This window comes from Gadus chalcogrammus, chromosome 1 (genome assembly GCF_026213295.1).
Source record: "Gadus chalcogrammus isolate NIFS_2021 chromosome 1, NIFS_Gcha_1.0, whole genome shotgun sequence".
Taxonomy (NCBI): Eukaryota; Metazoa; Chordata; class Actinopteri; order Gadiformes; family Gadidae; genus Gadus; species Gadus chalcogrammus.
In genome coordinates, this window is record NC_079412.1 from 28,706,380 (window position 1) to 28,732,254 (window position 25,875).

The 25,875-nt window shown below is 52.9% G+C and overlaps 2 protein-coding genes across 13 annotated transcripts in view; both read right to left on the reverse strand.

Annotated features, from left to right (window-relative positions):
* Positions 1–959, reverse strand: part of kif1b (kinesin family member 1B) — a 74,395-nt gene extending 73,436 nt beyond the window's left edge. For all 10 annotated transcript variants that reach the window (XM_056600046.1, XM_056600107.1, XM_056600090.1 and 7 more), the window contains exon 1: positions 661–959. The gene's annotated coding sequence lies outside the window, so the exon portion shown is untranslated. The remainder of the gene's footprint in view (positions 1–660) is intronic.
* Positions 960–1,918: 959 nt separating this feature from the next.
* Positions 1,919–25,875, reverse strand: part of ube4b (ubiquitination factor E4B, UFD2 homolog (S. cerevisiae)) — a 30,788-nt gene continuing 6,831 nt past the window's right edge. Inside the window, exons 8-30 of one of the 3 annotated variants that reach the window (XM_056600241.1) lie at positions 25,683–25,775; positions 24,342–24,509; positions 23,209–23,344; positions 22,298–22,398; positions 21,816–21,930; positions 21,619–21,702; positions 20,343–20,399; positions 19,407–19,523; positions 17,466–17,564; positions 17,273–17,386; positions 16,862–17,060; positions 15,513–15,651; positions 14,488–14,587; positions 11,592–11,719; positions 9,529–9,627; positions 8,885–9,120; positions 8,371–8,497; positions 7,935–8,079; positions 7,502–7,636; positions 6,756–6,947; positions 6,098–6,272; positions 3,365–3,511; positions 1,919–2,306 (exon numbers count right to left, since the gene is read on the reverse strand). In XM_056600241.1, the coding sequence (XP_056456216.1) occupies positions 2,242–2,306; positions 3,365–3,511; positions 6,098–6,272; positions 6,756–6,947; positions 7,502–7,636; positions 7,935–8,079; positions 8,371–8,497; positions 8,885–9,120; positions 9,529–9,627; positions 11,592–11,719; positions 14,488–14,587; positions 15,513–15,651; positions 16,862–17,060; positions 17,273–17,386; positions 17,466–17,564; positions 19,407–19,523; positions 20,343–20,399; positions 21,619–21,702; positions 21,816–21,930; positions 22,298–22,398; positions 23,209–23,344; positions 24,342–24,509; positions 25,683–25,775 (2,971 nt within the window). In that variant the 3' untranslated portion in view covers positions 1,919–2,241. Of the gene's footprint in view, positions 2,307–3,364; positions 3,512–6,097; positions 6,273–6,755; positions 6,948–7,501; positions 7,637–7,934; positions 8,080–8,370; positions 8,498–8,884; positions 9,121–9,528; positions 9,628–11,591; positions 11,720–14,487; positions 14,588–15,512; positions 15,652–16,861; positions 17,061–17,272; positions 17,387–17,465; positions 17,565–19,406; positions 19,524–20,342; positions 20,400–21,618; positions 21,703–21,815; positions 21,931–22,297; positions 22,399–23,208; positions 23,345–24,341; positions 24,510–25,682; positions 25,776–25,867 lie in introns of all 3 variants that reach the window. The other 2 variants (XM_056600249.1, XM_056600233.1) reach the window with 2 other exon arrangements.

The window sequence follows — 25,875 nt, forward strand, 5'->3', positions numbered from 1 at the left end:
TTTCCATTAGCTCCGTCCAGCCAGCAATACTGTCCTTCAGAATACGCCCATGAAACCCAATCTGTTCGGTTTGGAAAGATCTAGGAGCTATGGAGCATCGAGCCCAGCACATTAGTTCCTCTAAATGAAATACTATAATACGGTTTAATCTACTGATGGGATAAGAAATAGCCTCGTCCTGGTTTCCTAGGACAGTTGGACGGTTGTAACCCCTGTAGGAAACACCGCTTTGATGTCATACATGGCTTTACATAAAGCGGCATTCACTGATAACAAAAGCAGATGTGGGGATTAATAAGTCTCCAAATCTTCATCCAACTCTGATGGGTTCACCGCCCGGAAAGAGACGTGCACCATTCTCCCCGTTGGTGACTCTTTCTACACGACTATATCAGATGTACACAAGATAAACACCGTAATGCTCGATTGTCTTTACAGGGCCTGCAATAAACGAGAAGGTAAACGTTGTAAAACAGCACATTGATCCGATTCAGCCGCACACCCTGCCGATTAGAATAGCCCGACGGGTTGCTATCGAACACGACCCGGCCGACCGCAGCCCTGCACGTTAGACCTGCATTTATAACTGATGTGTAGTGACACCAAGGCCTCACGTTGCTTTACATCTAAACCATGTACAAACGGTGAGGTATTACTTACTTTTGGAGGTTTTCAGTGAGACGACAGCGGGACCATACGGGAGCAGCGACCACTATGGGCGTCAGTGTTTATCAGTATCTGCAAGCAGAACATTGGTTGTAACGTCCACTTTTATGAAAAACACCCATTATAGCGGCCTCCTCCGCCGGACTTCCAATGCGTGCGACGTATTTTTCCGTTGTTTTCCAGTTTAAATTAAAAAGGAAGTCCTGTATCTGCACACAAGCGAAAAAGAATTGATAGACTGCCTTGATTTACCGAAGAGATTACGTCAACTCCATCGACGCAACCGCGACTGACAGTTCGGTCGACCAATAAGCAGAGAGATGCGTGTGAGCAATGCGTTTTTCCACCAATCGCGTTTGTCTAGGCGATTTTTTTGACGTCGTGACGCCATACTGCAGGATTTCTCCCCACCGCTCCCTGTAGATGGTAGCTTCACCGCGCCACTAGGCCTCTTTAGAGGCTGGGCCCTGGGTCACTGGAAAGGCCGCCGCCTGGTGGAACCCGAGAGAACTGCCTCCTCAACCCCTCACCGAGTTGATTCTGAAACTGCGATGTTAATATTATGCATAGAATGCTTTACGCATGACGATCCATTAAGAGATTAGGACACACAAATAATCATAGCCATATAAAAATACATCTGATTATTTTTCATTCTGTATTGGAAAATTACCAGTACATACTGTACAAGGCAGTTTTCACTTTCCCCAATGCATTACCAGTACTGGTAATGCATTGGTAATGGATTGGGGGGAAAAAAATAAAGTGAAAGCTGATTCCAACGGCAGTAAAATCACTGCCCCTAGACAGCCAGGATACAGAACACATCGGTATGATGCAGCATCATTACCGTTTGAAGTCCTAGCTTTCTCTCCATGTGAAGACATCCTTTTCTTTGTTTAAAACTAACGGGGTTAACTGAACACAATTATTCAAACAATACATTTCCATGGCTCTCTGGGATAGCCGGCCCAGTTGGCCGTATATGGGTCTGGTATTCAAATCAGGAGAAGTAAATCCACCCCAAGTTTACTCAAGGACTAGGACCTGTCAAAATGGAGGCTGAGAACCAGAGCATGCTGTGGTTCACCACCGAACTCCAGAGATAAACCCTTTTCCTGCTGCTGAACCACATCCTGGACTCCGCCGGGTGCGCCTGGCTGCACGTGTCGGGCACGTGCTCTCTGAGCGAGTACCAACACCTTCCCGTTGGGCCGTGCATCAGCCCAGCGGTCCACACATGCAGAACACACAAAAGGCCCAAACAGAAACCCTTTCAAAAGTTGTAACTTTATTATGCTTTGTTATTTTTGAGGACCTTCAAACAAGGGTCTGAGACAACAAAAATAAGATAAAGAAAAAAAAAAGAATGCGGGTAAAATCAAAAAACTTTTTTTTAATGTCCAGAATGTTTTGTTGTCGTTGCTGTGGTTACAGTGGTGACTCTGACTTCAGTCGGATGACGTCCCCTTGGCGGTGGTTCGCCGGGCGAGCAGCGTTTGTGTGCGTCTGTGTGTGGGGGGGGGGGGGGGGAGGCGGGGGGCTGATTGACAGGGAAATGGTTGCAGGAGGTTCCTAGAGCAGACGGCCTCCCTGCTTCTCCCTCATCCAGGCCTGGATGCGCTCCTTCAGCTCTGGGACTGAAGGGGGGGGACAGAGTCAGAGTCAGAGTCAGCGTGGAGGATCACTCTACGTTCCAGAGTCAGAGTCAGCGTGGAGGATCACTCTACGTTCCAGAGTCAGAGTCAGCGTGGAGGATCACTCTACGTTCTAGGGCTGGGTGAAGACGACTGAAGGGGGGAGACAGAGTCAGAGTCAGCGTGGAGGATCACTCTACGTTCTAGGGCTGGGTGAAGATATCGCTTCATCAGTGCACTGCAACCTATTTGTTCTCGATTCAATTTCCATTCAGATTTTTCTTAATCGATTATTTCCATAAAAAAAGAAAAAAAGAAAGAAGTATACTCAGTCTTTGTGATCTAGAAGCGAGTATGCCTAAATGTACATGCCCTTTTACATTTGTCCATGTTATGATTATTACTTTTATGCTGCAAGTTTAGCTCAGGAACAATACTATATTCCCTTTTTGCTAGTGAAAACACAATGAAATAGTTAATTCTAAATAATATTTAGGTATTTTTGTCATCTGCACGTATTATTGAATCGATATCGAAGCAATTGGATCAATATCGAATCGAATCAAGATCTAAAGAATCTAAATTGAATTGTGAGGTACCTGGCAGCACGCAGCCCTACTGCATTCTGAACTCCAAAGCATTGATACACGCCACAAAATGACTCTCTGCACTTTGTTACTGTCCCACTTCTACCATACAATTGTATAGTATATATGTAAATAAGTACTATATAAAAATGATGGATACCACTAGCTAGTGCCGTCTACTCTCAATTCGTTTAGTAGACTTTTCTATCCAAGGCGATTTCCAGGGTATTTAAATACAGTTCCCTGGTGGTCGTCAGGAGCGGATTGGTCACCACGTCTGGCTCAGGGAGGCCTTCAGGTAGACTGCGGACATTGGGGATCGAACCCAGAAACATTTATCTGGTAAGTAAACAAATGTACTAAATCGATGTATGTGTTGTGGCGGCCCCCTGACTCTGACCCCCATGCTCTCGGTGAGCGGTCGAAGCGGTCCTGGGGGTATTATTGGATGCTGTGTTTTGGCGTGGGGGTCACCTGACTCCAGCATGCTCTCGGTGAGCGGCTGGCGGTTGAAGGGGTCGGTGGGCGAGTTGAGGAGGTGGCGCAGGATGACGGAGCGGTCCATGACGTTCCCAGAGGGCAGGATCACCGGGTCGCTCATCAAGGTGTCCATCAGAGGGTCTGGGGGTGGGGGCACAGTCAGTAGGACACAGTCAGTCAGTCAGTCAGTAGGACACAGTCAGTCAGTAGGACACAGTCAGTAGGACAGACAGTAGGACACAGACAGTAGGACACAGACAGTAGGACACAGACAGTAGGACACAGTCAGTCAGTAGGACACAGTCAGTAGGACAGACAGTAGGACACAGTCAGTAGGACACAGACAGTAGGACACAGACAGTAGGACACAGTCAGTAGGACACAGTCAGTAGGACAGACAGTAGGACACAGTCAGTCAGTAGGACACAGTCAGTAGGACACAGTCAGTAGGACAGACAGTAGGACACAGTCAGTAGGACACAGTCAGTCAGTCAGTAGGACACACTCAGTAGGACACAGTCAGTAGGACACAGTCAGTCAGTCAGTAGGACACAGTCAGTCAGTCAGTAGGACACAGTCAGTAGGACAGACAGTAGGACACAGTCAGTAGGACACAGTCAGTCAGTCAGTAGGACACAGTCAGTCAGTAGGACACAGTCAGTAGGACACAGTCAGTCAGTCAGTAGGACACAGTCAGTCAGTAGGACACAGCCAGTAGGACACACTCAGTAGGACACAGTCAGTAGGACAGTCAGTAGGACACAGGCAGTCAGTCAGTCAGTAGGACAGTCAGTAGGACAGTCAGTCAGTCAGTAGGACACAGTCAGTCAGTCAGTAGGACACAGTCAGTAGGACACAGTCAGTCAGTCAGTCAGTAGGACACAGTCAGTCAGTAGGACACAGCCAGTAGGACACACTCAGTAGGACACAGTCAGTAGGACAGTCAGTAGGACACAGGCAGTCAGTCAGTCAGTAGGACACAGTCAGACAGTCAGTAGGACAGTCAGTCAGTCAGTAGGACACAGTCAGTAGGACAGTCAGTCAGTCAGTAGGACAGTCAGTCAGTCAGTCAGTCAGTAGGACACAGTCAGACAGTCAGTAGGACACAGGCAGTCAGTCAGTAGGACACAGTCAGTAGGACACAGTCAGTCATCAGGTTTTTAAAAGACTTTAAATGTTCAATTGACTTCAAAGAAGCGCAAAGACTGTCGCTCTAAAAACTTGGAAACAAAGATAAGTGGAGTGGCTCCCAGCCGGACAGCGCTGGTCAACAGGAGCACAGATCTGAATCTCTGCCACGAGTTCCCCTTCCCGACGCGTCCTGCAGACCCCAGACTAATCTAATCTGTTTGTTTGACGCACAAGCCCCAATGCAGCGTGCGCGCCCGCACCACGTGCACTTTAAAGCCACCCACACATCTCAATCAGAGTCTCGTAACCTCTTTACAGGACGGGGGGATCGGCGCGCCCGTAACAGCCCCGCGCGCAGGACGTCCGCCATAAAACCAGGCGTTTAACGGGAATACGTGGGACTGTCACGAGGTCGCCCCGACGGCCTCGTGGGCTGCAGGGTTATAAATAAGAGCTGGCCCGGGAGCGTCCCGCACGCCACGGAAACCAGACCCGCGGGGGGGCGCAGTGCAGGGGGCGGGGGGCCGCCTGGCCCGCTATCAAAGGCGGGCACGCGCCCCCCAGATAGTCCAGATTATATTAGTCTGGTGGTTATGGGATAGCCGCGCTCCAGGCTGAGCCAACATGTCCTGGGTGAGCTGCAGATGTCCAGGAACATAACTGACATTCTGCCACCGCGGGGGGCGCCGGGGTGGGGGGGGGGGGGGTCGATCCGGTTTCGACGTGTTTATACAGGCTTGGTTTTTGGATCAGAGCCGGTTTGTTTTCGACGAGGTTGTCTTGTAAAAGCGGAGCAGGGGGTTACACAGCTACTGTGGGAAGGAATGTCGAAAGGAGGAGTTACTGCACATCGCAAGTAGCAGTCTGACCAGCCATCAGACCAGTAGCAGTCTGACCAGCCATCAGACCAGTAGCAGTCTGACCAGCCATCCCAGACCAGTAGCAGTCTGACCAGCCATCAGACCAGTAGCAGTCTGACCAGCCATCAGACCAGTAGCAGTCGGACCAGCCATCAGACCAGTAGCAGTCGGACCAGCCATCAGACCAGTAGCAGTCTGACCAGCCATCAGACCAGTAGCAGTCTGATCAGCCATCACAGACCAGTAGCAGTCTGACCAGCCATCAGACCAGTAGCAGTCGGACCAGCCATCAGACCAGTAGCAGTCTGACCAGCCATCCCAGACCAGTAGCAGTCAGACCAGCCATAGGCCTTTGAGGCTCTGGTTCCCTGGGTCAGATGTCTACGGGATATCATTTTGAACTACACACTCTTTCCATCTAGTTTCCACTGTAGGTTTGGACAGTTGGTGCCGTTAAAGTAGCATTAATAATCGTTTACTACTTCAACGGCATCGACAATCCAAAAACCCCGTTCAAACTAGATGGAAAAGGTGTGCAGTTCAAAACGGGACCCAGCTTTTACTCCTTCACCCCCTACAGAGTTTGTGATGCACGATCACTCATAAACCCCATGTTATATCCCGTAGACATGTGACCGAGGGAACCAGAGCCACGGAGGCGGGGCTTATTCTTCAGAGGTGTATCGCAGACGCGTGCAGACGGACGCGCGGCTGGAGACCCCGGACGCAGACGCACCTTTGAACTCGTCCGGAGCGTCGCTGTAGTCCATCTCCGACTGGGAGTTCTTGGCCACTATCTCCTCCACCTTCTCCGACAGCAGCTTGAACTTCTCGATGGCGATGGTGGACTTGATGCCCGCCTTCTTCATCTTGGAGATGACCTCCTCGAAGAGCTCGCGGCTGTACGAGCGCTGCGGAGGAGAAAGCAGCGGACCGCCTGGTTAGAGCCGCCCCGGGCCGGAGCCGCCCCGGGCCGGAGCCGCCCCGGGCCGGAGCCGCCCCGGGCCGGAGCCGCCCCGGGCCGGAGCCGCCGGGCCGGGCCGGAGCCGCCCCGGGCCAGAGTTCACACACTACACACTAATTGGACCTTCGGTTTTACTTTCTTTTTTACTTGCCGTCTGGATGATTACCCAATCCTGATATTAATGTAAAGACTTCTGATTTTGGAGCAAGAATCTTGCGATTCATGATGGAATGAACCAGAAATGAAGATCCCAACATAAGCTTTTGGTAGTGTGGCCCGCATTACACACACCCTTGACTGTACCACAACAGCCTCTTAGGTGTCCTTCACAGAGTAAACCCTGGAGGTAGTTCCCGTTTCAAGGAGGATTTGTAACACATTGAAGAGGTGCTGGGTGCCCCGTGGCGGGCGGGACCGCGACGTTCCTCACCTGGTCGTCAGCGATGGCCTTGGCGAAGCGAGCGCAGTCGAGCTGCAGGTAGATGTCGGTGAGCTGGTCGAGCAGCTTCTTGGGCTCGAAGCCGTACTTCTCTGGGTTCTCCACCTTCAGGTCTCGGCACTTGGGCCCGCAGAGCTGCTGCAGGTTGAAGTTGAGCATGGCGGCGAGACGGGGGCCCAGCTCCTGAGGGGGGGGGGGGCAGAACGAGGCCGTTAGATGAAGCCCCGTAGGGAAATAAACAGACATCGCAACCAACTGGGTTACAATTAAACATGCAGATTTAGTGAGCAGATTAATGAGCCAAAGAACTAACACACTAGTGGCAAACATCATAAGTCATGTTTATTTCATGACTTTATACATGCACTGTGTGTTGATCGCCTACAGGGGGTGTGTTGCAGTACGAGTCCAAGTGAGTCACGGGATGGCAACTAGTCAAATATATTCTCCCTCTCCCTCCCTCTCTCGCTCCCTCTCTCGCTCCCTCTCCCGCTCCCTCCCTCGCTCCCTCTCTCGCTCCCTCTCCCGCTCCCTCTCCCGCTCCCTCCCTCTCTCGCTCCCTCTCTCGCTCCCTCTCTCTCTCGAAGAAGAAGAAAAACGTGGCATAGACCGTGCATCAGCAGCATGTGTGCCCATTGGTGCCATTTCATCATTAGTGTGCGTGTGTGTGCGTGTGTGTGCATTTGTGAGTGTTTATGGGCGTGTTTATGTGCGTGTTTATGCACGGGTGCACTCACAGGCCTGAGGAAGGGCTTCTGGACCTGCTTGGTGAGGATGTGGAACATGTCCACGGTCTCGGTGGCCAGGGCCAGGTAGGAGCGGGAGACCCTCTCGTCCTGCGTCAGCTGGGACTGCCGGGTCTGCTGCTGCTCCTGGGGGCGGAGGACACTCATCATCAGCCTCAGACCACCACCTTCTCACACTCTGAGGTTATTACAGGCTTTAGTGTTGACATCAAGGTTTAATTCCTAATATTTCATACAAGCAGAAACTATTATTGACATTGCTCCAGGGTGCCAACATGTAGGCTCTGGATTCGAACCCGGCACCTATACTCTGGGCACCCTCATCACTACACCATCAGGGATCCCCGAGTCTCCTCCACCCAACTAAGTGAAGCTGAAGGGGTGGAGTGGTGAATGAACCGGTGGTACTGGGCGCCCCACTGACCCGGGGCAGCTGGTCCCACTGCTCCTTGTTCTTCATCTCCTCCTGCACCTCGTGGATGCGCTTCAGGGACTCCAGGCTCTCGTCCAGCAGGAAGGTGGTGTCGTTTATCAGCATGTTGATGTAGCGCACAAACTGCTTCCCGGAGCTGGGGGGGGGGGGGCGGGGGTAGGGTTAGTGTCAGACTTAAGTCGGTTCGTAAGCGCCTTCCCCCAAAGCGACCTGCGCTGGAATCAGAGGCAGGTCATGAAGGGCCGCGAGGAGGTCAGACATGGATAGAAGAGGGTTATGGTCAGACCACTCCAATGCATTACTTTGGGCTTTCAGATTTGATTAAGGATCTCATAACAATTACACCTACACCTCTTATCAGCCAAACTCTAGGGATAACTCCATATTCAGTACAACTCTAGAAACACAAGTAAGCCATTCAGCCTACTTGAACTCCTCCAGGAAGGTCCCGTGGTGGCCGGCGTTCTGCCACAGGCTCTTGAAGATGGTGCTGATGTGGTAGCGGATGGTGAACTTGTCGTAGAACTCGCTGGTGGCGCCCGTGTGCTCCACATCTAGGAGGAGGAGGAGACTTTAAACAGTGCGCGTGTTTACCTGTTCCCCCTCCACGGCCAAGGAAGCACATCCTCATCACTACTCAACTGGTTCTTTTACAGGAACAGGTTTACAGCATTCCATTTCCCGTAATTAATTAAAATCGGCTTCAATTTCCACGCCGCCGCAGGAAGAAGGCCCAGCGGTCTCTGGGCCTTCGCCCTCAGCCAGCGCTGCCTCGTAAACTCCCCTAGACGCTTGAGTCTGGTCTAAGAATCGATGGTGTGGCTATGAATCATTTAACATCATCGTGGTCGTCATGGTGAAACCACCACGAGTGCGTAGTCGTGGGTCGGACTACGCTGAGCGCCGTGGCTCGACGGGGGCGTCCGGGCGCCGCTCCTCACCGGTGTAGAACTTCATGAGGGCGGGCACCAGCTGCTTGACGGCCAGCGGGTGGCTCTCCATCATCTCGAAGAAGCGCTGCGTGCGCGGCTGAACGGCCGGGTTGGTGACGAACAGAACCTCCACCAGCTTGGCGATCAGGTAGGGGTTCCTGATGTAGTTCTGGCTGCAGATGAACACCACCAGGAAGGTGACCACGTCCTGCACACAGGGCTCGTACAGCACCTGGGGAGAATACCTGCGAGGGAGGGGTCCACGTCAGGAGGCTTTACGGCCAGACTCTGTCCGTTACCTTCCTGTTAGTTATCCACCGATATATCGCATTCAGCTGATTCATTATAATTTATTTAATTTATCTGATTTTTTTGATGATTTACAGACAGTTCAATAAGTATTCCTTCTTTAAAAATCCATATCAGTCGACCCCTAGTTCCTTTGCGTGTGGGGACAGCTTTTCAATATATAGACTTGTTTAAATTTGTACTGTATTGTATTTGTAGTTGCACATTTCCCATTTGTGTTCAGATTGATTACAATAGACCTATTATGCTTTGTCTGACATAAACATAAGCTTCCCAAGCCAGTAAACCCATTGAAGGAGGGACGGACTAACGGGTGAGCATGAGGCCTCCTGTTGGGAACTTACTGCACGACGAAGAGCAGGAACTCGGCCACGTCTTCGATGTAGAACTCCGGCAGCGCGGCGAAGCTCTTGGGGATGTCTGGGTTCAGCGGCAGGCTCATGCTGCGTTCAAGACAAATGATTAGGGTAGGAAATCTGAATGACCCATAACGTTGTGTGACATAGATACATACGGAACAGACTGACAGACATACAGGACAGACAGACAGACATACAGGACAGACAGACAGACATACAGGACAGACAGACAGACATACAGGACAGACAGACAGACATACAGGACAGACAGACAGACATACAGGACAGACAGACAGACATACAGGACAGACAGACAGACATACAGGACAGACAGACAGACATACAGGACAGACAGACAGACATACAGGACAGACAGACAGACAGACCGACAGGACAGGACAGGACAGGACAGGACAGGACAGGACAGGACAGGACAGGACAGGACAGGACAGACAGACAGACAGACAGACAGACAGACAGACAGACAGACAGACAGACAGACAGACAGACAGACAGACAGACAGACAGACAGACAGACAGACAGACAGACAGACAGACAGACAGACAGACAGACAGACAGACAGACAGACAGACAGACAGACAGACAGACAGACAGACAGACAGACAGACAGACAGACAGACAGACAGACAGACAGACAGACAGACAGACAGACAGACAGACAGACAGACAGACAGACAGACAGACAGACAGACAGACAGACAGACAGACAGACAGACAGACAGACAGACAGACAGACAGACAGACAGACAGACAGACAGACAGACAGACAGACAGACAGACAGACAGACAGACAGACAGACAGACAGACAGACAGACAGACAGACAGACAGACAGACAGACAGACAGACAGACAGACAGACAGACAGACAGACAGACAGACAGACAGACAGACAGACAGACAGACAGACAGACAGACAGACAGACAGACAGACAGACAGACAGACAGACAGACAGACAGACAGACAGACAGACAGACAGACAGACAGACAGACAGACAGACAGACAGACAGACAGACAGACAGACAGACAGACAGACAGACAGACAGACAGACAGACAGACAGACAGACAGACAGACAGACAGACAGACAGACAGACAGACAGACAGACAGACAGACAGACAGACAGACAGACAGACAGACAGACAGACAGACAGACAGACAGACAGACAGACAGACAGACAGACAGACAGACAGACAGACAGACAGACAGACAGACAGACAGACAGACAGACAGACAGACAGACAGACAGACAGACAGACAGACAGACAGACAGACAGACAGACAGACAGACAGACAGACAGACAGACAGACAGACAGACAGACAGACAGACAGACAGACAGACAGACAGACAGACAGACAGACAGACAGACAGACAGACAGACAGACAGACAGACAGACAGACAGACAGACAGACAGACAGACAGACAGACAGACAGACAGACAGACAGACAGACAGACAGACAGACAGACAGACAGACAGACAGACAGACAGACAGACAGACAGACAGACAGACAGACAGACAGACAGACAGACAGACAGACAGACAGACAGACAGACAGACAGACAGACAGACAGACAGACAGACAGACAGACAGACAGACAGACAGACAGACAGACAGACAGACAGACAGACAGACAGACAGACAGACAGACAGACAGACAGACAGACAGACAGACAGACAGACAGACAGACAGACAGACAGACAGACAGACAGACAGACAGACAGACAGACAGACAGACAGACAGACAGACAGACAGACAGACAGACAGACAGACAGACAGACAGACAGACAGACAGACAGACAGACAGACAGACAGACAGACAGACAGACAGACAGACAGACAGACAGACAGACAGACAGACAGACGTGACAGACAGACGTGACAGACAGACGTGACAGACAGACAGACATTTAAGGAGGCAAACGTCCCCTTATGACGGATAACACGAGTGATCAAGTGTTGGGATGGATGGATGTGGGGGTCTTGGGCCAATGTTCCCCCAGCTGCGGTGGGACTCACTGGGGGTAAGCAGGGTCCACCATGCGCAGGATGAGCTGGATGACGGTGCTGTAGAACTGGAGGCATCGACGCAGCAGGTTCTCGTCCAGGAGGCCGGCGTCCGCACAGGCCTTGGCCCGCACCAGTTTCTGAGAGACAGACCCGCGCACGTATCAGACACACGCCGTCAGACGCACACGCCGTCAGACGCACACGCCATCAGACGCACACGCCATCAGACGCACACGCCATCAGACGCACACGCCATCAGACACACACGCCATCAGACACACACGCCATCAGACACACACGCCATCAGACGCACACGCCACAAACAGACACACACACACACCATCAGACGCACACGCCATCAGACGCACACGCCACAAACAGACACACACACACGCCGTCAGACGCACACGCCATCAGACGCACACGCCACAAACAGACACACACACACGCCATCAGACACACACACGCCATCAGACACACACACGCCATCAGACACACACACGCCATCAGACGCACACGCCATCAGACGCACACGCCATCAGACGCACACGCCATCAGACGCACACGCCATCAGACGCACACGCCATCAGACACACACACGCCATCAGACACACACACACGCCATCAGACGCACACGCCATCAGACACACACGCCATCAGACACACACGCCATCAGACGCACACGCCATCAGACACACACGCCATCAGACACACACGCCATCAGACACACACGCCATCAGACACACACGCCATCAGACGCACACGCCACAAACAGACACACACACACACCATCAGACGCACACGCCATCAGACGCACACGCCACAAACAGACACACACACACGCCGTCAGACGCACACGCCATCAGACGCACACGCCACAAACAGACACACACACACGCCATCAGACACACACACGCCATCAGACACACACACGCCATCAGACACACACACGCCATCAGACGCACACGCCATCAGACGCACACGCCATCAGACGCACACGCCATCAGACGCACACGCCATCAGACACACACACGCCATCAGACACACACACAAGCCATCAGACGCACACGCCATCAGACACACACGCCGTCAGACGCACACGCCATCAGACGCACACGCCATCAGACGCACACGCCATCAGACGCACACACCACAAACAGACACACACGCCATCAGACGCACACGCCATCAGACACACACGCCATCAGATGCACACGCCATCAGACACACACACGCCATCAGACGCACACGCCATCAGACACACACACCACAAACAGACACACACGCCATCAGACGCACACGCCATCAGACACACACGCCATCAGATGCACACGCCATCAGACACACACGCCATCAGACACACACACGCCATCAGACACACACGCCATCAGACACACACACGCCATCAGACGCACACGCCATCAGACACACACACCATCAGACGCACACGCCATCAGACGCACACGCCATCAGACGCACACACACGCCATCAGACGCACACGCCATCAGACACACACACACGCCATCAGACACACACACACGCCATCAGATGCACACGCCATCAGATGCACACGCCATCAGACGCACACGCCATCAGACACACACGCCATCAGACACACACACGCCATCAGACACACACGCCATCAGACACACACACACGCCATCAGACGCACACGCCATCAGACACACACACGCCATCAGACACACACGCCATCAGACGCACACGCCATCAGATGCACACACGCCATCAGACACACACACCACAAACAGACACACACACACCATCAGACACACACACACCACAATCAGACACACACTCCATCAGACACACACACACCACAATCAGACACACACTCCATCAGACGCACACGCCATCAGACGCACACACCACAATCAGACACACACACCACAATCAGACGCACACACCACAATCAGACGCACACACCACAATCAGACACACACCACAATCAGACACACACCACAATCAGACACACACACCACAATCAGACGCACACACCACAATCAGACACACACCACAATCAGACACACACACCACAATCAGACGCACACACCACAATCAGACACACACCACAATCAGACACACACACCACAATCAGACACACACTCCATCAGACACACACACACCACAATCAGACACACACTCCATCAGACGCACACGCCATCAGACGCACACACCACAATCAGACACACACACCACAATCAGACGCACACACCACAATCAGACGCACACACCACAATCAGACACACACCACAATCAGACACACACACCACAATCAGACGCACACACCACAATCAGACACACACCACAATCAGACACACACACCACAATCAGACGCACACCACAATCAGACGCACACACCACAATCAGACGCACACCACAATCAGACGCACACACCACAATCAGACGCACACCACAATCAGACGCACACACCACAATCAGACACACACCACAATCAGACACACACCACAATCAGACGCACACACCACAATCAGACGCACACACCACAATCAGACGCACACACCACAATCAGACACACACCACAATCAGACGCACACACCACAATCAGACACACACACTCCATCAGACGCACACAGAGGCCAGCAGTTCAAACCACTGCCTCCATCAGTTCTGACTCCTTCCTGAAGGTCAGAACAATAACTAACACAACAGCTTCAAATATCAACGAGTCAACGGATCCGTCCGCCTAGATGAGGCATCCCAGCCTGCGTGTTGGCGTTCCCGCCTAGATGAGGCATCCCAGCCTGCGTGTTGGCGTTCCCGCCTAGATGAGGCTCCCAGCCTGCGTGTTGGCGTTCCCGCCTAGATGAGGCTCCCAGCCTGCGTGTTGGCGTTCCCGGGGAGGTGAGGCGTCAGGAGACCCACCTTGAGCTGTGTTTTGCACCTCTTCAGCATCTCTCTGTGTCTACTGGCCAGAGGAGAGTCCTTCCATTGGCTCTCGCTGTTCTTCAGCTCCTCCACCGTCCTACACACACACACACACACACACACACACACACACACACACACACCGTCTGTCACAGACCCGCTACCCAACGCTCATCATCAACCGTCCTTGTGAGTGTGTGTGTGCGCATCAGTGTTTGTGTGCGTATCAGTGTTTGAGTGCATGTGTCAGCGTGTGTATCAGTGTGTGTATCAGTGTGTGTGTCAGCGTGTGTGTATCAGTGTGTGTATGCATCAGTGTGTGTGTGTATCAGCGTGTGTGTGTGTATCAGCGTGTGTACCAGTGTGTATGTGTATCAGCGTGTGTGTACCTGTTGAGCTCCCGGATGGCCCTGAGGCAGCGTGTGTGTATCAGTGTGTGTGTGTATCAGTGTGTGCGTCAGCGTGTGTGTACCTGTTGAGCTCCCGGATGGCCCTGAGGCAGCGTGTGTGTATCAGTGTGTGTGTGGGTGTATCAGTGTGTGTGTGTGTGTGTATCAGTGTGTGCGTCACAGCGTGTGTGTACCTGTTGAGCTCCCGGATGGCCCTGAGGCAGCGTGTGTGTATGTGTGTGTGTGTGTATCAGTGTGTGCGTCAGCGTGTGTGTACCTGTTGAGCTCCCGGATGGCCCTGAGGCAGCGTGTGTGTATCAGTGTGTGTGTGTGTGTGTGTGTGTATCAGTGTGTGTGTGTGTGTGCATCAGTGTGTGCGTCAGCGTGTGTGTACCTGTTGAGCTCCCGGATGGCCCTGAGGCAGCGTGTGTGTATCAGTGTGTGTGTGTGTGTATCAGTGTGTGCGTCACAGCGTGTGTGTACCTGTTGAGCTCCCGGATGGCCCTGAGGCAGCGTGTGTGTATCAGTGTGTGTGTGTATCAGTGTGTGCGTCGGCGTGTGTGTACCTGTTGAGCTCCCGGATGGCCCTGAGGCAGCGTGTGTGTATCAGTGTGTGCGTCAGCGTGTGTGTACCTGTTGAGCTCCCGGATGGCCCTGAGGCGTCGGATGTAGCGGCGGCAGGCGGGCAGGATGGAGAGGTGGTGGGCGTGCAGCGTCAGGAAGAAGCACTCCGTGGGGAACTTGGGCTCAGAGAACGCAGAGGGGTCGTCTTCTGTGGACGGGAGGACCCCACACGCTCAGCGGACACACAGGCATAGAAGGACCCCACACGCTCAGCGGACACACAGGCATGGAAGGACCCCACACCCCCCACTGAACGGACCCACCCCCCCCCGCTCAGCACACCCCCCACTGAACGGACCCCCCTCCCGCTCAGCACACCCACCACTGAACGGACCCCCCCCCCCCCCCCGCTCAGCACACCCCCCACTGAACGGACCCCCCCACGCTGGGCACACCCCCCACTGAACAGACCCCCCCACGCTCAGCACACCCCCCACTGAACGGACCCCCCAGGAGGAGCCATCCGGTGGAAGACTTCCACAGGGAGGGCCGCCACAACACTCTATGTGACGGTGGATGTGATTTAGAACCATCAGTGTTGAGTGAGTCCGTGTCGTTGAGCTATGGCCCGGCGGTCGGTACAACATGACTCCAAACACTCTCCACGGTGTCCTCGCTCCTTTAACGCTGTTAGGCTTCAAAGTGAAAGAGACGGATGGGATAGAAGCAGCGCATTTCATCTGAGATGAATGGGTTACCGCGGGGGGGGGGGGGGGGGGGCAAACACACTGATAAACAAACACACAAGAATAAAGAAGGAATGGCGAAAGGTCCAACACGTATAAAGAAACAAATCACGCAACATTTAGTAAAACCCTGTTCTAGGTGAACGGCTGCCTGCGTCGAGGTTCTTTAAGGAACGCATGGAGGCCGATCCCAGCGGCCTTGCTCCCACGTCGAGGACGGGAGGCGGTCGCTGGCCTCCTTTAAACAGCAGCCGAGCACACACGCGTTGTATTGTCCGATAAAGACTGAGTCACATGAGCACCACGTTGTCCCCAGGCGGGGCTCCAACACAGACTGATTATGATCGCAGATTAAGACACTGGGTGTGGACGATGCAGGAGCCTTCACGCAAGTCAAGGCGGCTATTCAGTAGAGCCTTTGGGTGTAGAGTGTGTGGGTGTAGAGTGTGTAGATGGAGTGTGTAGATGGAGTGTGTCGCCCGAGTGTGTCGCCCGAGTGTGTACATGAGACGTCTAGCTGTGCGTCAACGGCAGGGTGGATGTTGAGGTAGCTCGGCTACCCGGCTCTCGAGCTCATCTCATGAGATCATGGTTCATTGAGTATGGCTGGGACATGGCTGACTGCAGGTCTGCAGTGGAGCTGGAGGCGGGGCGGGGGGAGGGGGTACTCACTCAGGCCGGCCAGCCAGCTCTTGAGCTCCTCCATGGTGGCCTTGAGGCGCGTCTCCTCGGGGCAGACCACCAGCCGGCAGCGCGGGTGGAAGATGTAGAAGGGGTCCACCGTCTCCAGCTTGATCTTCATGCTCAGCTGCTGCACCACCCACAGGAAGTTCAGCATCAGGCCGTCCGTGGACACCAGCTTGTCGTCCGTCTGGGAGCGGGACGGGAACACCACAACAACCGGGTTCAGTTGTCCACGACGACCGGATGATATCACACTCAAATGTTACCACGGCAACCGTGAACGCCTTGTATCAGGGTGGAGGCTGACGGGTCAACGGGTTGCTGTGCTTGAGGTCTCTGAAGAATCACTAGGCTGAGTTCAAACCAGGCACAGCCAAGCGAGCCCAGGGCTCATCTCACCTGCATCTGAGCCTTCTTCACATTCGATTTGACCAGAGCTGCCATGTAGTTGAGGGCCGACTCCCGGGTCTCTCCGTTCAACAGGATGTTGTGGAGGATCTTGAACAGGTCGCCCTGAGGGACCACAGAAGACCCGGTTAGGACCCGGTTGGCAGGATACAGACGCAGTGTTGCTCTGGACGGGGGTGCTTACCCGGGCCGACTCCAGGTAGTGCTGGAGGGACTGGCTGACCACCCGGGTGTTCTCCATGGTGATGGCCGGCCCAGAGAAGTACTTGTCCCCCACTTTGGACTGGGGTGCAGAAACAAAAGAGGTTACGCAATAGAAAATCAGGATTGCGTGAGTTTCTCTAGTTTTTGGAGTATTTTGTAGTTTAAAAGTCAATAGGTTGAATGAAATACATTTCTTGACCTTCACTGAAAGCAAAAAAGGGCCAGACATAGTTAAATCTGAATCCATTCGACATATCTACTTTATTTATTGTCAAGCCCAAGGCAGAAAGCAGCGTTGGTTCAGTTGCAGAATAATGTTTAATAATTTTTCAGGCCAAACAGAGATTTGAATCCTACAGGAAACGGGTGAAAAATGACAGCCAGTATATTCTCACCGTGTGCTTTCCTCTGCTCAAGAACAATGTGAACAATTATAAAACCTTTTTTTCTGTTCATATTTCACGCTTGAAATATGAACAGAAATTTGCAGTGTGTGTTTTGGGCTGTGGATCTCAACCAACGCCTCGTTTGAGCAGTTGGAACAAAAAAATAAAATGTGCAGCTACTCCAACAACTCCAGCCTATTCCACAAACTTCAAACAGTCCGACTGTACATCACACATATTTGCCGGTTATTCCCTTAACCGGTGGACCAGAAAGTCAGAGACTTCAGCAGATGCACCCGGTCTGTGCATAGTATAGTAGTATAGTGTATAGTCTGGGATCCATCAATAGCTTCCAGAATCCTCTCCCTTGCAGTTTAGCGCCGTGTGCATCGAAGCAGTGACAATCCCTCTGGCTTAAGGCCCTCGCCCAGCTCCATTCGAGCACACCCCTGATATTCAATTTCTGCTTGTTTCACAAATCTGAATAAGTAGGTTTTTGCAGCTTAACCCAGAGGATCTGCCTCTCAACAGCAGCATCTTCTGCTTTGTCTCCACCGAGACGGTGGAGTATTTGAACTAGCAGAGAGATGTGCACATGGTCAGGATGGCCTAGTGTTCACGGTGCTTGGCTCCCATGCAGAGGGTTCTGGTTCACACCCTGTGGCCACAGTCTCCCGGTAGGTAGGTACTTTGACAACTGATTTCCTAAACTCTCTTATCTGACATATAACATTTAAGTTCATATCAATTAAACCATTGCAAATCACTTTGGATCACAGCCAAATTGTGATTTGTGTGGGCTTATGTCTCGCCCCTGGGCTGGCAGTGAGCTGCTGGCAGTGAGCTGCTGCCAGCCCAGGGGCAAGGACCGGCAGTGAGCTGCTGCCAGCCCAGGGGGGTGGACCGGCAGTGAGCTGCTGGCAGTGAGCTGCTGCCAGCCCAGGGGGGAGGACCGGCAGTGAGCTGCTGGCAGTGAGCTGCTGCCAGCCCAGGGGGGTGGACCGGCAGTGAGCTGCTGGCAGTGAGCTGCTGCCAGCCCAGGGGGGAGGACCGGCAGTGAGCTGCTGGCAGTGAGCTGCTGGCAGTGAGCTGCTGGCAGTGAGCTGCTGGCAGTGAGCTGCTGGCAGTGAGCTGCTGGCAGTGAGCTGCTGGCAGTGAGCTGCTGGCAGTGAGCTGCTGCCAGCCCAGGGGGGTGGACCGGCAGTGAGCTGCTGGCAGTGAGCTGCTGCCAGCCCAGGGTAGAGGACCGGCTGGACCACATACTTTGGATCAGGTGCGTGGGGCAAAGGATTCTGGGTAGACTGGGGCGGGACCAGAGCCAAACCTTAGTGTCAACTTTAGCGTTAAATGAGCGTGTCGTACAATCGACATTCAGGGAGTACTGGCCGACCATGCACCCGTGGTGAATTCAAAGTCCTGGTTTGAACCACTTCCGTCAACAACGTGGTCAACGGCCACAAGCAACCACTAGAGAGGGGAGGGGCCACGCCCTGTCGATCAGCAGACCGGGCAGCCGAGCGGGGGGCGGGACTCACGTCGTCCTCGGCGAAGACCGACAGGCTGAAGAAGGTCCCGATGTAGGACAGTCTCTGGAGCTCCCTGCCACAGCCCGGGCTCAGGGGGGTGGGGCACCACAGGGGCAGAGACGTCATCTGGACACACACACACACACACACACACACACACACACACACACACACACACACACACACACACACACACACACACACACACACACACACACACACACACACACACACACACACACACACACACACACACACACAGGTTTATGACTGTGGGCAGGATAGTCTAGTGGTCAGTGAGGCAAGATGTTCTGGGTTCGATCCCCAACGTCCACAGTCTACCTGCAGGTATCCTTGGCTGACTCCTACCAGCTGTTTAAAGACATCAGTACAAGCTGCTGCTGGACTAGAGGCTCTTATAAGTGGGTACATGTTAATGGAAGTCCACCAGATGGCGGGTGCACACTGAGGGCAGTCTAAACGGGGGTCTGCTCTGGGCAGCGTGGGGGTCCTATAGCACCGTGTCAGCACGTTACCACAACTGTAGAGAAACAGATTTCACTGATACAGGAGATGTTATCTGGCTAAATAAAGCCCCGTGCAGATGGGGACTGCGTTATGCCTGCAGTGAGCCGGGGGTATGACTAGAATAAAACAGGCAGAGTGGTCCGTGCTGCCGTCAGGACAGACCTGCTCACATCCAGCTGAGGCTTGGGATTAATCACGGCCACGACGTGACATTTGTTCTGCTGCTCAGGACAATGGGAACGGTGGAAATGAGACAAGGCAATTAACATTGCGGCTATGGGTGTGCGTAACTCAGAATAGATGCAGTTTATTTTTGGGTGCAGTGTGCACGTGATGGCGTCAAGAGAAACACTGTTGGATTCTTGGATTTCATGAATTAAGAAGCAAACTTTATACAAATTGTAATACTATACTCACCAAATTGCACACAGGATGAGTCTTTCCAAACTTGATTTCACAGAGCTCAGCTAATGCCTGGAGAGAGAGTGGACATGCAAGTGTTACAAAATGGAGCCGGGGTGACATCACTCTGAATGAGGCAGCATCGCAGCAGGTAGCAGATCGACCCAGCAGGGACCGCAAGACTGTCAACGCCTCATGTTAGGAAACTAAGGCCCAATCCCATTTCTACCCCTTACCCCTTCCCCTTCCCCCTCCCCCTTGTTTGGAAGAGGTAAGGGGAAGGGTAGAAATGGGATTGGGCCTAAATGTCTAGTGAATCCTACAGCTACTGTGTACAGAGTCCTGCTGTTATATAGAAACTAGGTCAGAGGTCACCATTTTTGTAGCTACTCTTATTTTGATTGTGTGCTTTGACTGTCCTCAGTATTACTTGGACGTTGCTTTTGAGCAAAATTCTCTGCAAAATGGATGCAAACGACTTAATATGAATTAGTTACGCAGACAAACTCTGCGTACCTTGGCTGCCCCTAACCAAATCCTATATAGCACACACACCTGGAAAAATGCTCCAGATTCTTTCCCTGAGGCTTCTGAAGTAGGAAGAGATTCAAGGAGATTCATCCTCACACCCAGCCAAGGTGACAAGTAGCGCACATGCACGCACGCGCACGCACGCACACGCGCACACACGCACAGTGCCAGGAAGCGTTTAGGGCGCCACATTAGACGTTGCTTCCACTGTGACGTAACCACATGAAGGCTTATCTTGTGCATCAGTTCATAGGGACTGCAGAACCAATACGTTCACGGTGAACTGCAGATATTCCATGGCTAAAGTGAACAGATCTACCACTAGATTCAGAGTTGAATACAAACTGCCTGTCAATATATAGATGCATATTGTACAAAGAAAGAATAACTTATGACCAAGAGTTCCTGCAACATTAAATTGTAAACATTGTCGATACATTTGAGTTCTGCGTTCTCCAGCCTAGATTTGTAACCTAGATTTGTAATCTAGGCTGTATTGCAATCAATACAAAACGACTGAATCACATGCTGATGTTTTCTAAATAAAAAAACATTGTATGGTGAATGTTATAACATAAGTAAAACTACAAATTTAACAAATCTAGTTGGAGCATCACAGTATTAGTTATTGCTGTATAATTAATGGATAAAGTATTTGGTTGCATGATTTATTGGTTTACAATCAGAGGCCTTGGTGTAAACCCTAACTCACCCTAACTCACCCTAACTATCAGAGGAGCCACGACCGAGCAGTCCTTACCATGAGGGGGAACTTGAAGTTGTCGCTGTCAAAAGAGCACTCTTTGACTGCCAGGGCCAGCCCATGTAGGATGGGGATAAATATCTAGAAAGAGAAGGGTCAACACGGGTCAGAGAGGAGGTTAGGGCCATGGCCTCCCGCGTGTCAGAGCGGGCCGGCGTGGCCTAAGGTGAGCGTCTCTCTGTGGCCCGGCCCACCTGTCTGAAGACGCCCTCCTCCTGGTGGGTCATGCGCACCAGCTCCTGGAGGAACCCGTACGGAAGGTTCCGGCACAGCATGTAGGGGACCAGAAGGGACTCCTGCAGGGGACTCCTACGCAGCGCAGCACCTCAGACAGGGAGGGGGGCGGGGGGAGAGGGAGGCGGGCGGTGTTAATATAGCAAGGCCGTGTGTGTGTGTGTGTGTGTGTGTGTGTGTGTGTGTGTGTGTGTGTGTGTGTGTGTGTGTGTGTGTGTGTGTGTGTGTGTGTGTGTGTGTGTGTGTGTGTGTGTGTGTGTGTACACCCACACTGTGGAGGCAGAGGGTGATTGAGTCGTTGCCATGGAGACTAGGCTGGGATGACAAGAGAGAAAGGGGACAGAATGTTCCCAGTGGAAACGGGGACGCATAAAGCGGTGTCACGGTGGGGGGGCTGGTGTGTGTGTCTGGGGGGGGGGGGGGCTGGCTGGGTTAGACAGACCTGGGCTGGGTCAGGGAGCCTTGCAGTACCAGGGTGGCGTGAGAAATACATTGTGAGCGTATGTTGCTCATCAGCTGGCTGACGCTGGGATGGCTGCATATCTGAGACATGGAACCACAGAGAGGGAGAGAGAGAGAGAGAGGGAGGGAGAGAGAGAGAGGGAGAGGGAGAGAGAGAGAGAGGGAGAGGGAGAGAGAGAGAGAGAGAGAGAGAGAGAGAGAGAGAGAGAGAGAGAGAGACAGAGACAGAGACAGAGAGACAGAGAGACAGAGAGACAGAGAGACAGAGAGACAGAGAGACAGAGAGAGAGAGATCAATTAATTAATATAACTGTCGCTTTGGAGCTCAAGTAGTTATGAAAGTTGTGAAGTTGTGATTGACAGTAATTATTACATTATACATATCTTTTTGGGGGTCAAATAGGTGTTTATAATCTATTAAAAGACCATTGTCCTGTTAATATACTGTATATTCACACAAGGTACATGAATGCTGTCCCCAATACTGCATAAGGAGGGACACAGTCCAGTAGAAGGGGCTTAAAGAGACCACACCGCTCCAAAGAGATCGGTCACAGCCCTACACAACGAATGGAAACACAAAGTGTGCCTTGTTCTCCATGTAAACCTAACCCTGACCCTGTGTATTGATTGAGCTCAATATTGATCTGGTCAATATCAAATCAATAAAGACGGCTGATTACCGTCCCACGTAATCGGTTACGATTTTTGAGAGGCGCACGTCAGGCCCTTGATGCGATGGACGCAAGGAACCCCCTAGCATTGCGTGAACGGGGAACAATAATCAGCCCTTGAGCCGACGTGGACATGGTATTCAGGTTTCCCGTCAGCGACCGGCTCCTGGTCGGAGACGCTGGGTCGCGGTCGGCGACGCTGCGGCGGTCGGCCTACCTTGGGCGCCTTCTTCTCTTCTATGCCCACATTGTCAAAGCGCTCGATGAGGTAGTTCAGCATCTCCGTCTCCTTGCACACTTCGATGGTGAAGCGGTCGCTGGCTGCCTCGCCGCCCCCTCCTGACGCCCCCGCACTGTCGACGGCACGGAGAGAGGGACCGAGGGGGGCCACAAACAACAACAAGGGGTTAGAACACACGCCCTCTGACGAAGGCCACACTGAGGGGAGCCACACTCAGGGTCAAACAAGCCCATCTCTTCCAGGGTGCCTGAAGGAAATAACAGTATTAGCGGCAGCAGAGGCCAATAAGCTCCTGCCGGCTGGTAGAAGACGTTGAACGTGTCCCATCGTGGGCGCCAGAGTCCATCCTACATTAATGGTTACGGGAAGCTGGTTGTTAAGGCAGTGCATCTCGTTCACACTGATGTTTCACAGGCTCTTGTGCTGACGCAGGCTGTCGATGCGGTTAGTAGTCAGCTTGGAGAAAGGAGAATCCCTCCTGTGCTTATCAGCACACAGCACGCCTCGGGCTACAGTGCACTGAGGCACGTTATGGCTCAGGATGCAATCTTAGACATCCAACCAGAGATGAGGCGCTTAAGATTTTAACATTTTGTAACGATGACAAGGCTTTACGTAAATCTGTGGTCCCCTGAAACCTTAAACCCTGGGGCATTCAATCATTCAATAACTTAAATGTTAAGCCCAGTGTGCACTTCTTTCACAATGTGTATTTGTCCATTTCCTGGCAAGGAAACAAATCACACAAAAAGGTTCAAGCCCATCAACTCGTTAGTGCTGCATTCAGACGACAGAAGGTGTAGGCACTCGATAAAACCCTGGATGATCAAACCAAGGTCGCATAAGCAAGGTTGTGTGAGTCACAGAGAGCCTGCTTTGCTCTGCAAGCCTTCAGCACTGCAGTAGACCACCGTTAGTCGTGAGCCAGCAGCGCAAACTAAAGGGGAGGGACGCGTGCACACACACACACACACACACACACACACACACACACACACACACACACACACACACACACACACACACACACACACACACACACACACACACACACACACACACACACACACACACACACACACACACACACACACACACCAGTGGTGTACCTGGACCCAAATTGGACCTGTGTAAAATCCTCCTCTTCCTCAGACTCTTCGTCACTGCTGTCCCGAGACATGTCAGAAAGTGCAAAGAAGAGGAAGGAGAGGGGGCTGCCCGAGAGCAGAGGAGGAAGAGGAGCAGGACAGGACAGAGGGGGAGGAAGAGGAGCGATGCTTGAGAAGGCATGAAGGAGACAGCGGGGAGAAGGTGATGAAGAACAGGAGGAGGACATGGCAGAAGACATGACTTCCACGCATGCAAAACGAGAAGCAATCAAAAGTAAATAAAGAAAGAATGCAGAAGTGAATGTAGGAATAAATACTTGACGTGCTGTGAATCATACCATTGCCATACGTCACTCATGCCAAAATCACTTCCAGGCAATAACTCTACCTCCACCTAACCTCATTTCGTCCAAATCAATGTCCACTAATGTTAAACCAACAAGAAAAAAAAAAGCAACCTGGTTATTAATAAGTTATTATTATTGATTATACCTTTCCTATAATAATTGCCACAACGAGTATTAGAGGAGGAATGGGTCAGCCTCAGATGCAGGCAGCAGCGTTGTTTAGAGATGCACTGTCCTGTGGTGGCTCGTAGGGTTTAGGTTTAGGCCCAATCCCATTTCCACCCCTTACCGTTCCCCGAACCCCTCCCCCTTGTTTTAAAGGGGTAAGGGGGAGGGGTAAGGAGGAGGGGTAAGGGGACGGGGTAAGGGGACGGGGTAAGGGGGAGGGGTAAGGGGGAGGGGTAAGGGGGAGGGGTAAGGGGGCGGGGTAAGGGGGCGGGGTAAGGGGACGGGGTAAGGGGGAGGGGTGAGGGGTAAGGGGACGGGGTAAGGGGGAGGGGTAAGGGGACGGGGTAAGGGGGAGAGGTAAGGGGACGGGGTAAGGGGGAGGGGTAAGGGGGAGGGGTAAGGGGGAGGGGAGGGGACGGGGTAAGGGGGAGGGGTAAGGGGGAGGGGTAAGGGGGAGGGGTAAGGGGGAGGGGTAAGGGGGAGGGGTAAGGGGGAGGGGTAAGGGGACGGGGTAAGGGGGCAGGGGTAAGGGGACGGGGTAAGGGGGAGGGGTAAGGGGGAGGGTAAGGGGGAGGGGTAAGGGGACGGGGTAAGGGGACGGGGTAAGGGGACGGGGTAAGGGGACGGGGTAAGGGGACGGGGTAAGGGGACGGGGTAAGGGGGAGGGGTAAGGGGGAGGGGTAAGGGGACGGGGTAAGGGGGAGGGGTAAGGGGGAGGGGTAAGGGGGAGGGGTAAGGGGACGGGGTAAGGGGACGGGGTAAGGGGACGGGGGAGGGGTAAGGGGGAGGGGTAAGGGGGAGGGGTAAGGGGGAGGGGTAAGGGGACGGGGTAAGGGGGAGGGGTAAGGGGGAGGGGTAAGAGGGAGGGGTAAGGGGGAGGGGTAAGGGGGAGGGGTAAGGGGTGGGAATGGGATTGGGCCTAAGCCTCCCCCAGGTCAGTAGCGTTAGGGGGCGGTTAGAGCCGCCACTCAGGGCCACCACACGCGGTCATCCAAGAGGCCGGGCCGGTACCTAGAGGC